General features: G+C 35.8%; 1 protein-coding gene across 1 annotated transcript; it reads left to right on the plus strand.

Annotated features, from left to right (window-relative positions):
• The first annotated feature begins 1,277 nt into the window (after positions 1-1,277).
• On the plus strand, positions 1,278-13,847 carry LOC125853272 (CSC1-like protein At3g54510). Its single transcript, XM_049532940.1, has 10 exons — positions 1,278-1,601; positions 2,935-3,075; positions 5,460-5,523; positions 7,473-7,685; positions 8,458-8,622; positions 10,018-10,316; positions 10,963-11,242; positions 11,476-11,754; positions 12,480-12,713; positions 13,445-13,847. The coding sequence occupies exons 1-10, from the start codon at positions 1,309-1,311 to the stop codon at positions 13,598-13,600; spliced, it is 2,124 nt and encodes a 707-aa protein (XP_049388897.1). The 5' UTR covers positions 1,278-1,308; the 3' UTR covers positions 13,601-13,847.
• Positions 13,848-14,037: the final 190 nt, after the last annotated feature.

The following is a 14,037-nucleotide window of genomic DNA, read 5'->3' on the forward strand; positions in this document are numbered from 1 at the left end:
AGGAAAACATTTTCCATGGAAAACATTTTCCTTCATACCAAACACACCCTTACTCTCTTGGATTTTACTCTTTGTGTGTCTAATTACTTGTCCATTTTTCGTTTCTAATCGTCTCTAATTACTTGTCCATTTTGACAAATTAAGTAAAGACAAAATTATTATTACCTATTACACCCTCAATTAATTACTTTTAAAAAAAGTAGAACTTCTTAAAAATCTTAAATTTTTAATTCATAACTTCATAATTAATAGTGATAAAATAGTAACTCACTATGTTAATAATATATTTTTAACAGATGTGTCAATTCAAAAGTGGACAAATAATTATGGATAGAGAGGAGTAGGGGGTGTTCACGGTTTGGATAAAAACCGATCCAAACCGAAAAATCGAACCAAACCGATAAAATAAAATCGATTTTATTTGGGTTTGATTTGGTTTGGTTTTAAATTTTTGAAAACCGATAGTATTTGGTTTAAATGATTTTATTAAAAAAAACCGAAGAAATAACCAAACCAAACCAAACCAATGAATTATATACAAATATTTTATTAATATACATACTTAATATATTATTTTTATAAACAATTTTAAAGATCTCATATATGTTTTCATTATAATTTCTTTATAATTTACTTATTGAAAGAAAAAATGTCCAAGGTAAAAATATTTATTTTATTGATTTCATGTATAAGAGTGTCAATGACAATTCTCTGTGTGTGGGACTGAAAATGTTAATGTCTCTTCCTTCTAAGCAAATATAGTGAATTTTAAAGCTTTAATCATAATAAATTCAGCGATAGAAAGTTCAATAATTTAAGTCATTTTAACTATTTTTTTGTTTTGAATGGATTATTGTCACTTTTTTCACATTTTGAAAGTTTTTTTTTTTTTTTTTTGTATATGGTTAATAACCGAACCAAATCAAATCGAAACCAATAACCACCAAATCGATAAATGTATATTATATTTGGTTTGGTTTGGTTTTGATAATTTTAAAATCGATTAAATTGATTTGATTTTGATTTTGATCAATAATCGATCTAAATCGATCCGTGAACACCCGTTGAGAGGAGTATTTAATTTGGCACTATCTTTAATAAAATAGAAAGAATATATTTTTACGAGTTGTACTTCACCAAAATAGTCTCCAATTATAGGCAGTTTATGCATGGTGTTTACGTCGATATCTCCACATCCGCCACGTTTTCATGTATATATGCCACTCAGCTACTCGCCCCCTTCATACACATTTGCTCTTTTATTTACTTCTTTTCTGCAAAAATGAAAAAGGAAGAGAAGAAATTAAAATGAAATTAGAGAGTGTAGTGGTTTCAGCAGCCATTAATTTTGGCTTAGCTATTTTCATTCTCTCTCTTTTTGCTTTACTCAAAAAACAACCTTTCTATGCTCCCATCTATTATGCACGCCGCTTCTACCTAGGCCACCGTAATGTTCCTGATTCCGACCACCGTTCTTTTAGTTTCCGGCGATTGCTTCCGGAGATCGACTGGATTTTTCGTGCCGTTCGGGTTACTGAGGAGGAGATTCTACAGAATTGTGGCCTTGATGTCCTCGTCTTTGTTAGGCTCTTCAAATTTGGGTGAGTACTGAATTTACTAATTATATGAATTTCTCTGTTTCTACATAATTAGTTTCAATTTGCTATATATGAATTGTCTTAATTACAGTTATTTTTTTTGGTTTTAGAAACTCATTATTAATCCTTAAGGACAAAAAAAATTAGAGAAACACTAGGTTTATTGATAATGAAAGATCATGCAGATATTAGCAGCCCTTCTTTCATAGTCTTCAACTCAATTTATGTGTCGTAGTTTAATTGAGCTAGCTAGACTAATAAAGTAGGATAACAACGACGACTAAACCTTGTGGTCGATTATATGAATCCTTTCACTCCATTTAGACCCCTCTCATGCTGGTATTCATTAAGAAGTAATCTAGCAATATACTATAGGGGTGGGAGCAGGACCTCGGTGGTGGGGGATAGTCAAGAGGTAGGGTTGGGGGCATTGGGTCGATGGAAATGATACAATAAACATAAAATATCACTTATAGAACTTATTTTCCCTACTTCTATTAAGGAAGTTATTTTACTCATTTTTAAGGAACTAGTTTTCCTAGAAAAAATGTTCTCCAAAATTTTGTCCAACCAAACATGGGAAAATAAAAAAAAACATTTTCCAGAAAATATTCTCATCCATACCGAACACATCCTAAGCCATAATCTCAACGAATTGGCGTTGCCGACATGGTTTATTTTCCGATTGTGCTTTATTTTTTGTGGAGTCTGTATGAACTCCGAGAGATTGTAGGTATTTTTAGACAACTTTATTTTTGTATACCTCGTACTCCTCTTTAACATCTTTGAACTATCATGGTTTCACATCTAAGGACCTCTTTCTAGGCAACTTTATTTTTATTTACCACCTTCAACTATCATGGTTTCACACTTATGCACTGTTGCATCTAGCGGTCTAAGTAGGACAAAATGAAACCATTTTCAAGTGATCTCTCATTTTATCCTCCATGAGCTACTTGAGTTTGTTGAATTTGATTACTAATAATATTCAACTCTGAAGGATTATTACTGTTTTAGTTTAACAACTTCAGATAAGGATTTTTCTTCACCAATCCTATGTTGTGTCATGCATGGAGAATAGTTCTAGGTTTAAGGTTCTATATAAAGTAAAGTTCCATAAGTTGAGCTATCCTCTGAATGTGATGGTGTTTGTGGTTAGAGAATGACACAAAGTAGAGGATTACGGATCTTGAAAGGTGAATGAGGTTAATTAATTATATGACATGTTAAAATCTATGACTAAACACACATTCTCACATAAAGTTATTCCTAGTTTAATAATCTTTGGTGACATGCAAGGATTAAACTCACATTGCTGCTTGGAACCATTCTTCAGGATCAGATTCTTTCTTGTTTGTTCTATTGTTGGGCTTCTGGTTCTTCTCCCGCTAAATTATACTGGGAGTAATGGACCAAATACGAGCTCTCATTCCATGGATGCTTTCACAATATCTAATATCAGCAGAGGCTCTGACAGGTTATGTTCTCAACACTTCCTTATTTCCTCAAGTTGATGCAGATAACATGCCTCACCTATGCTAAGTGTTATCTACAACCTGGTTTATCAGTCCTATGACAGTTCATAATTCACATTTCACACAAACTTTTAGGTCTTGAATGCTAAGTTGCTAATACAAATGCTGAGTTCATTTCTTGTAACAAAATCTGGACAGCTGTTGCATATAGTTGTTTAGTTCTGAAATGACATTACAATCCAGATGTGCTTTGAAAGAGTCCTGTTAAATTTTTATTTCTATAAGTTATAAAGTTTAATCAATGCAAGAATGGGAAGCAGTAAGGGTTGTATAACTGAGGTAGAGAGCTCCCTATCGTGTTATTGTCTTGTCTCAAAGTCTTCAAACAAGAACCTTAAGGAGCTACATGTTTGAACAATAGTGGGGAATGTCTTGCACAGTGATTTTAAGCACCCCTTTTTGACTTTCATATACCAGGTACCTTTCTCGTAAGATGTCTGAATGTTCAGCAATGTGAACACATTTCAAGTTCATTTTGGCTATTGGGAATTGAGACAAGTTTTTAATTTGGAAGAGCAACTAAAAAGAGACCTAGAGAAAGAGAATGAAGTGTACCAAAGCTATTAAAGAACCAAGTCACTTGGCTTCTTTAAATGGTTAAGGAAGGAATCAGGAGTTAAGTTTTGTTAAGTCTCATAACCCATGTTCGCTTGACGAGGAGCTGCAAAGTCGCAGCCCTAACCCTATTAGGGGGGGGGGGGGGNNGGGGGGGGGGGGGTCAAATAAGATGGATTGGGCTAAACTTGGGGATTAAAATGAGTCTAATTATTAAACGAATTGGGTCATAATCCACCTAAAGTTTGCTTGGATCAAAGATGTGTGGGTCACATTGGGCTAAACATTGTCTCATAAGCCAACCGCGCAACTCATAATCATTTTTCTTTTGTTTGTTTGTTCTTTTATTATTTGCTTTATTACCTAATTAAACTAATTATCGCCTTTTCTTTTATTTCTTATGACCACCAAACAAAATAAACTTTGTTTTTAGTGGATCAAAACTGACTGCATATGCAGCTTAAAGTGGATGTTTTTAGGTGGGTTAACTTTGGCTATGCCTAAAATAAACTGCCAATAAATATTGCCAATTTTGGGAGGTTGGACATATTATATCCTCATGGGCTAAAATTGACACCTCTACCTGTGCCTAAAGCAGAATCATTGGATTTAAGTCGAGGCCGACTCCAATCCTTAAATTAAGGAACAGCTACCTAGTACATTTTGATGTTGTCAAGTCTCAAATGCTTTGTGAGCAATAGTTTCTACGAGTAGGAAAATGTTTTCTCCTAATTTCTTCAGTTCCTGAATCTTCTAAAACTCAATTTCTAAGTGCTCACAGCTTTCAAGCTGTGTGTAATAGTAGTTAAAATGCTTAGACCATAAATTGTGTGTATTGCTTGTTAGATGGTTATATGAGATTATGTCATAATGCATCATCACTGTTAAAGAACTCCTTAAATAAGTCTTAACAAACTAGAATACGGTTGCTTCTTATTTGAAGCTCCAAGAGTGGTGTTCATCAACTATAATCAATTTTTTAAAGCTTCAGGACTAAGAAAGTACTGAGATATGTATAATGAGAAAACCAAAAAGAAAAACCAACCCCTTTCTAGTCTTGTTAGGATTGTAAAAGCTAAGTATCGGTTCTATTTTATTTACAAATTCTTCTTTGCACTGAAATATCACAAACTGCACAGTCAAGCTTGATCTGTTGAATCGAGTTAGCATTATATTGCAAACATCTTGTACCTTCCACACAGTCCACCAAATGCATGCTGGTATGGTTCCACCCCGCTGTCTTCCCTCTAATGCTTTTGTTACGACATTGTAATAATTGAGTTGTAGCTTTGGGCATCACCTATCTAAGACCCACAATGTTCAGAAAGATTTGCCATAACTGCGCAGTCATGCTGCAGTGGATAAAGAAATGATTACGTTTTCTGTTCATTTCCACAGAAGTGACACCTCCTGCACAAAATGATGCCTCTTCACTGAAGATTACCCTGTGTTAAACATGCCTTTTTGGCCACCGACTGTGAAACAAGCCACTTTAAAGAGAGCATGCGTTTTTCAGATTTGAATCCATGGTCACTGGTTGTTCTGTGTGCCAGCATGTGAATAACGCATGTAGCATGAATTGACTGTACAAATGCTTTTGTTACCATCTTTAGTTTAACGTAGTTCTATATTAGTCGTTCAGATAGCATCAAATTTTATAGCCAATAGCCATCTTCATTCTTGTCTCTTAGTTGAATGCACTCTGTTACATGGTCAAATAGTTGAGTTCTTACAAAATGGACTCATTTTGCATTTATTCTGTCATTCACAGGCTTTGGGTGCATTTTTCTTTCTTGTGTTTCGTCTCGTGTTATGGAATGTACCTACTTTACAAGGTAATGTCTAGCTTATACTCTTGAAGTCATGCTTTACACTGATTTTTACCACTATGGCTTCTTAATATCGTTGATAAGTTGTGATATTTGAAAAAGTTTTTCGTCTCTAATGGGAGTTTGCTTTGCCTTTCAAAGATATTGGGTGTAAAGAGAAAGATAGTCGATCCTCTTTGGTGCAGCCGAGAGTGTTATGTTAAAAGGACATCGTAGATGTAATGGTTTCATAACCTCTTTTTGTTGTTCAAATCCTCTTTTGCAGTAATATGCTGACATCTAATCAGTGTTCTTAGGGATACTTTGGAGACCTCCCCTCAGGTTTGGCTAAATAACACTAACCTCCCTTGTGGTTTACAATATTATGCTCTCCTTTATTTTGAAACTTTTGTAACATTTCTTTGAACCCAATAATTATTAATATAAAAATTTATGATCGGACTAAATTTCCCTTCCTAATATACTTTTTGTTTGATCAATTCTATAAACACACTTTAAAAGTTCATTTGACCGTGTTCCTCATCATCCCCAACAATCCCACCACTTCACTCAAAAATCTCTCTCCATCACTTTACTCAACTCAAATCACATTTTCAACTTTACCATTAGTTGATCTACTCCTTGTGAAAACATCCTCAAAAAAATCCAATTGAACTTGTCAATATCGCAATCTCTGTTATGAAAGTGGGTAAAAGTCCCACATTGGTTGGGGAATGGACTGGTGGTTCCTTATATGAACTTGGACAATCCTCCCCTCATAAGATAGCTTTTGGGGTTGAGTTAGGCTTGGGTGTCATATCTTTACATGGTATCGTAGCCAGGTCCATCCCTGTTTGGACTCCCGGTCCACGTTCCAGTTGGGCCTGGGCGTGAATGGGGTGTTAGAGTGGGTAAGAGTCCCACATTGGTTGGGGAATGGACTCCAGAAGGGCCTAGGCGTGAAGGGGGTGTTAGCGTGGGTAAAATTCCCACATTGGTTAGGGATTAGACTGGTGATCTCCTTGTATGGACTTGGGAAATCCTCCCCTCATGAGCTAACTTTTGGGTTGGAGTTAGGCCTATGTGCCATATCACATATCTTTACATTGTATCAGAGTCAGGTCCATTCCCGTTTGGGCTCCCGGTCCACGCTTCAGTTGGCCTGGGCGTGAAGAGGGGTGTTAGAGTGGGTAAAGCCCCACATTGGTTAGGGAATGGACTGGTGGTCTCCTTATATGGACTTGGGGCAATCCTTTCCTCATGAGTTAGCTTTTGGGATTGAGTTAGACTCAGGTATCATATCTTTAGCATCATTTACAAAAACTGAGTCAGATCTATGTACCATTTTAAACCAAAAAGTTCATGATTACAAGGCATATAAAAGTTTGTCAGGTTATGTGGAGCAGCAAATTGGAAAGATATACCAAGAAATCAGATTTCGATGCATAAAACCAACCCCAAGTGCAAAGTAACTAAATTTATGTGATAAAGAAACAATTCATTTAAAGAACTTTTAAAATGTGCCTACAGAATAAATAATTAAACAAGAAGTATATTGGGTAATTTAGTTCGATCATAAAATTTTATATTAACAATAATTACCTTAAAAGAGTTATTACAAAAAATTGAGAATCAGGGAGGTAGGCCTAATATCTAAAAGAGTTGTTACAAAAACCTCAAAATTAGGGAGGTAGGCCTAATATCGTGAACCGCAAGGGAGGTTAGTGTTATGGAGCTAAGTCTGAGGGGAGGTCTGAAATTATTCCTATTTTTTTTTATAACTTTTTCAGATATATAGAAACACTTCTAGTTGGCAATCTATCCAACTTGGAATTGTTTATATTTGTGATTCGGTGAAATCTTTCTTTATGGAAAAATAGTTATTGGGTCAACTTCATTTTTTCTTGGGAATTTTGCATGGATATAATCCATAAAGTTGTATGACATTAAAATTTTCTGTACCGTGGCCTCTTCAGGAGTACAATGACATTTTTATCAAAAGGATTCAGCAGATATGTAACAGAAGGTGCGAACCTGAACAATTCACCATTCTGGTTCGAGAAATTCCATTTTGCAATGAGCACAATATCCGTGGGTGCAACGTAGACCACTTTTTTTCCAAACATCATCCCTATTCATATCAGTCATTTGAAATCTTATATGATGGGAAGCATCTGGACAAGCTACTAGTAAGAACAAATTATACTTTGGTGTATTCAAGTCATTTACCTTATTAATGAAAGCAGACTAAGTTCCTTAAATTTGGATTTCCATTAGATAGTTGTGTATTGGTTCCTTATAAATAAGTTGCAGGCAGAAGTATTGCCTTTATTTCTTACTAGTTGTAGTTTCTTTTATGATTTGTCTAGATAATATCCGCTATTCTAAAAATGGAGAAGTTTATTATTCTTTTCCAGCTTTATTGGTCCTGCATGACTGAATAGTCAAATGCTCTTCCCTTTCCACTCTTCAAACAGTTGACACTTCACAGTATTGCAAGAATACAAAGTTGAGCCGCGGGCTCCGTGTTTGATGTCCTTTCCAGCCAATATGAATTAGTACACGTTATTTGTGTCACAGTTATCCTATCAAGTCAAGTCACAACATGTAATTTGAAAGGTTGGCATTAATTTAGTTGTACTGTATGACTGATAAATAATAAAATGTCACTAAGAATTTTAAGCTAGCTCTTGTAAAGGAATATGTCACTCATAGTATCATTGATATCCAAGTATAATCATATAACCAGTGTGCTTCAGTGATTAGCAAAGATAAATGTACTCAATGGATTCTATGGTAGTCCTTGAAGACAAGGGGCAAGGATAGAGAGTGAAAGTAGGTGTCTGCTTTCATGCGATAAATGCGAAAATCATATGTGCCTCTTAAGAATTTCTTCCCCCGTGGTTCAATCTTTATACTTTTTACCCTCATCATGATACTGACAGATGGTATGGATCCTAGTGCCAGGCAAAGTCTCTCACCAAAAAGATTGAGGACCTGAGGCATCTTTCTGCTCTTAAGAAACATAGTAGATACGATGCTAAAATAGAGCAGCTGGAGGACATGCTTCAAACCCTTGGTCGTGAAATAAGACGTGTACAATGCAGAATGACGATTGAGCAGAAGGTTAGTATTCACTGCAAAAGTCTGATGGTAATGACAGTACTGGAGTTTAGAATGTTTTGCTAGCTTATTTTATTTTTCGCCTTTCAAATATACTTTCTGTGGTTCCCGGAAGCTCTTTTCTTCAGTCTGGTGGTTCCTACCCTCATAATATGCTGTCAAAAAAGTCCAGCCTAGCATAGTGATCTCTTAGCCCTTGTCGTTAGTTTATTAACTGGGGTAATATGTCAAGTCTGTGAGATATATCTAAAAGAAAACTGTGTTAAATTATGTCATCCGTAGAAGATAAGGAAAATTCTAGGGTGAACTTTGCATGCCTTATCAAGCAGAAAAATGACAACAGAGAGGGGGAGAAGGGAATGGGCCCCTGATAGATAAAGTATGGTCTCTTTCCTGAGCTTGTGCTTCCAGGTTACAGCTAAGAGTATCATAATTGCTGGTAATTCTTGCTATTTTCTTTCATCAGAAATTGATGTCAATGATTGGATCACAGTTTAAAAACATTATCTCAATTTCACTCAAAACCAGCTGAACTGTGTAATTTTCCATAACGGACTTAGCTAATATAAAACACAATATATGATCTAAATAGTGATACTAACTTTTTGGTTAAGGATTAGTTGTTATTTGTTTACATTTAGTCTGATGTACGCCGAGGCATGGCGGAGCCACATGTATTCAAGGGGCGTCAATTGACACTCCTTCATCAGAAAATTACATTGTATAACTAGGTAAAAAAAATCTTATGTATATATTATATATTGACTCTGCTTGGCTTCTTTGTTGATTTACTACTTTACATTTTGATACCTCTTAATAAAAGTCTTGGCTCCGCCACTGCCCCGAGGAGTCTTTTGATATTATGATTGAAAGCATAAGTGTGAGAGTTGGAGAACTTCTGGTTTTAGAGAACTCTTATATTGCCGTACAGGACAAATTATTCAATGAAATGGTTTTGAATAGAACGGAATGGATAAAGATGGTTCATGTCCCATCTAACTAGTTTGAGGTTGAGGCATAGTTAGATTGATTAGTTGATATAAAAAAGGATTTGCTTGTTCAGGAAATTATCTCTTATCGCTTGCCACTTGTGAAGACGGGCCTGGAAACATTAGGAATGCGTCAGTTTTTCTGTTGCAATTTTGATCTCATATGAATTAGCCACCATGATTTGCCAACATTTTGAGGTATATGTCCATGTCATTTGGTGTATTTGCCATCTTAGTAGGAATGAAGAAAATATTATCTATTGACGGCCATTATTGAGATCATGTATGGAGGTTTAAAGAAGTGCATGAGGATTTGATTGTGATCTTATAACCGGTCATGGAATGATTCCCTAATGTTATTTTGACAGTTGAACAGTTGGTTTAATTTGACCATATTTTTATTGCTTAGGAATTGCCTGTGGCTTTTGTTACATTTAGTTCACGATGGGGCACAGTTCTAGCTGCGCAATCTCAACAGCACACAAATCCACTCCTCTGGATCACTGAAATGGCTCCAGAACCGAGAGATGTGATCTGGCAAAATTTGGCAATTCAATATCGTCATTTGCCACTGTACAGGATAGTGATACTTGTTGCAGCATCACTACTTACCATCTTCTTCGTGTTACCAGTCACAGCTGTTCAGGGAATTGCCAAATATGAACGCCTGAAGAAATGGTTTCCTCCTGCGATGGCTGTGGACTTGATGTACAGACTTCTTCTCTTCATTATTTCAGCCTTCTGATTTCTCGAGCATAAAATGCTTCATGCTGTAATACTTCATACTCTCCAAGCACAGTTAGTATTTTGAAGTCTTCCCTTGCCGCGAAAAGAATGGTGGGGAAGAGAATATGAGGGTCAGCGCTGTTAATTTTCTATGTAAAATTGGCATCAGTTCCCAAAATTTCTTATTTGAGAACTACATAAAAAGTACTATAAATCATAACTTTTGTTATCAAGAATATGTCAAATGTTGTTGTTTGATTCCCTGAACAGTAATAGAACACCATTTTTTAAAAATAGATGATAAAACACTATACATTTGGGATGGAGGGAGTAGCTTGTTTCACATCAAAGTTCTTCCTTGCATTGACAGAAGATGCAATGGAGTTCTGGACAAAATTGTCTTTGTTCTTTGGTGGCTCATTCGTTGTTGTTTATCTTCTCCTCTTTCTTTCCAAATTAGATAGATCGTTTTTTCTTTCCGCCTTTTGGTTTTTATTCTCTCTTTGTAGGGAGGGAGAGTTGAGGTGGAGTAGGGTAGTTACTGAATCCTCCTAGGTACAGTTGTTTTTTAGTTGAAAACTTGTGTAGCAGGTTGCTGATCTTCAATCCTTTTTAAATATTGTGGCAGACCGGGGTTAAGGTCCATCGTCACAGGATATCTTCCTAGTGCCATTCTTAATGGTTTCATATACATTGTTCCATTTTCCATGATTGGGCTGGCAAGATTAGCTGGTTATATCTCACGGAGTAAGAAGGATTTAAATGCATGCAACATGGTGTTCTACTTCCTGGTAGGGAATGTATTTTTCTTAAGCTTGTTGTCAGGATCTTTACTAGATCAACTCGGCGAATCTTTCTCTCATCCCAAGGATATTCCCAACCGTCTTGCTAGTGCCGTCTCTTCTCAGGTGCAAAACATGTTGTCTCTTCTCTTTTCATTTAATATCTTTTTTTATCATGTGTCAGAATATTGAATATCTGATCGGAAAAGAGGGATGGGAACACGTTTTCAGTTGATGCTTTGATTTTTACCTGCCTGTAGCCTAATAAAGAACCTATAGGGCCTATCATAGTCTATATATTTTACTTTACATGTAGATGATTAATCTTTACATTTACATTTTTCTTTCTGTCCTTACAGGCAGATTTCTTCGTGACGTACATCCTGACAAATGGGCTGGCAGGATTCTCTTTAGAGATACTTCAGCCAGGATTACTCCTATGGGATACTCTAAAATTTTACACATGGGACCGTGGAAAGAAAAAACATCCTTATGTTTATTCACTACCTTATTATAGAATTGTCCCTTTTGTTGCTCTCTGCATGCTGATTGGGATTGTCTACGCAGTGGTCTCACCTTTGCTTCTTCCATTTCTAGTAGGCTACTTCCTGCTTGGATATGCGGTGTTCATCAACCAGGTGAAGTTTCTCTACATGCAATATTTGTGCGTTAAGAACAATCTGTTTATAAGCCTGACCCACTGTAGTTTGTACTTTCTTTGCTTTGAGGTAGATCTCCTATACTGGTCAAAAACTTGAGTTAAAACTGTGAACAACTTATGTAACATTTTCCTGTGTCCAACGTTGTCTTTGATAATATATCGTGTTACACCTGTTGTCATTGGTGAATTTACGGATGATGCAAACCTACAATGATATGTAAATAACGTTTTAGATTTATGAAGTTTTAAGTGCTATGTATATTTTTTCTTCAGATTTGTAGCAGATTTCTGTGCTTTACCTGCTAAAGTACACCTGTACCACTGATACATACTTACATGAAGCAGATCAACTTTTTTGTGTTTTATTGGACTTCCTTTTCAAGACTGTTACAAGCCCTTGATATTCACTGTCTGGGTTTTTCATGCTTTTTCATTTCGCTAAACGGTGGTAGTTCTTATCGTCAGTAACTAGTTTGCTTCTGTTAAGGGGATTGCTACAAGTTAAGTTTTCTTATTAGCTGTTATTACATTCGTTTTTTTTACACCTTAAACTACATTGTTATCACCAGGGTTTAAGTATCCTGTTGATATGAAGTATATATTTTATGGACTTAATCTGGTGCTTCTGTATTGCAGGTTAGCTCAAATATTTTAGAATAAATATGGTGGATCATGTCTAATGAAATGTTATTTGTGATGCAGATTGAAGATGTGTATATAACTACATACGAGACATGTGGTCTGTATTGGCCATACATTCATCACTACATTATAGTTGCGATCATACTTATGCAAGTCACAATGATCGGTCTTTTTGGATTGAAAGCCAAGCCTTCAGCTTCGTTCTCCGTTATCCCTCTCATGGTCATCACTATTCTCTTTAACGAATATTGCAAGATTCGATTTCTTCCTACTTTCAACCAAGTTTCAGTTCAGGTAATTACTCTTTTCATTGATACCTTCCAGAAATTCCTTTCCCCTCCCCCTCTCAAAGGAGAACTCCAGGGAAGCCGATGAAAGTTACATAAAGAACTCCACTGCAATGTAAATTTGGTTGTATTTGTGGGTCAGCATTGAGCTATACGTTCTAGCATCCTATTCCATCTATTTCTAGCTGGAGCTTGTGGGGAAGTTATGTTTCATTAAAAATGTGAATCATGACCGGAAAAATGATTTAGACCTTGTAGAGAATTCTGTTCATTAAGGATGCAGATCACATTTGGAAAAATGATTTTTCTAACTGATCACAAACCGCTTCTTCTTTGACTAGAAAAAAAATACCAAACGATGTATTTGTGTGTTGCCCCTCAAAAATGAGCTAAGTATGTTGGGCTGGTTTGGGAGGACTGCATGTTCCCCTAAATGAAGCGAAAAATTGCATAACAAGGAAAAATCATTTGTGACGTCTACACTAGTTGTCTCTATATATGTTTTATCTTATTTTTTTTAAAAAAAAATGCACAAATGTTCAATTAAGGCTAAGTTGTATCAGTTATCACAAAATTTTGATGTTGGATGTCATTTTGGCGAATGTTGACCAAGAGTCGCTAGGATTGTGATCAGCTCGATGTTGTTGGTCCTCACGACAACTCTTGCTTTGTTTCATGGAAAAATCCTCTTGTGAGTTTATGTGGTTTTTCAGCTGATGTTATGGTATTTTTCATCAGGATGCCAAAAATAATGATGATCTTGACAAGAAGGATAGATTGGAGGAGGAGAATGTCCGGAAGGCTCTTGATGCTTATTCTCCTCCATGTTTGCGGCCCTTGGACCTCGGGTTGGAAGGGACGAGCTCTACGAAGCCATTTCTATCTCCAACATAGAACATGTCGTCTTTTCTCTTTTCCTCCCAGGTTTGCTTGTACTCTGATGTCTTGACATTTTTGTTATGAGTGTTTGTGTCAACATCTACATTGTCAAATTACACGACGAGAAAGTAAACATAAATTACACTACAAGGCTCATCCTTGTTAAAGCGGCCATTTTAGAATTTTCTGTTTGATATTTTTAATCAGATGGACAAAGTTGCTATTAGAATTCGTTTTTCTTTCTTTTATGTCTTACCAATACGTATCTTAGTAGGTGTTCCTTCACCCATTTTTAGTTCAATTGAACGTTTGTATCAATCATAGCTTTACTTCAATCCAAGTTTATATGTCAGCTTTTTAAATTTGTCAAGATATTTTATTTAGACACTCGAACTAAGTCATGGTTCAATTTGACACTCAACAACTAATAAAGTGTTCTAGTTTTGGTTCAA

The sequence above is a fragment of the Solanum stenotomum genome, chromosome 1 (assembly GCF_019186545.1).
Source record: "Solanum stenotomum isolate F172 chromosome 1, ASM1918654v1, whole genome shotgun sequence".
Lineage (NCBI taxonomy): Eukaryota > Viridiplantae > Streptophyta > Magnoliopsida > Solanales > Solanaceae > Solanum > Solanum stenotomum.

Excerpts from the sequence above, each read along its gene's own strand:
- LOC125853272 (XM_049532940.1), top strand. The coding sequence starts at position 1,309 with ATGAAATTAGAGAGTGTAGTGGTTTCAGCAGCCATTAATTTTGGCTTA. Across the intron at positions 5,524-7,472 it reads GAATGTACCTACTTTACAAG|GAGTACAATGACATTTTTAT; the intron begins GTAATGTCTAGC and ends TGGCCTCTTCAG. Across the intron at positions 7,686-8,457 it reads AGCATCTGGACAAGCTACTA|TGCCAGGCAAAGTCTCTCAC; the intron begins GTAAGAACAAAT and ends TATGGATCCTAG.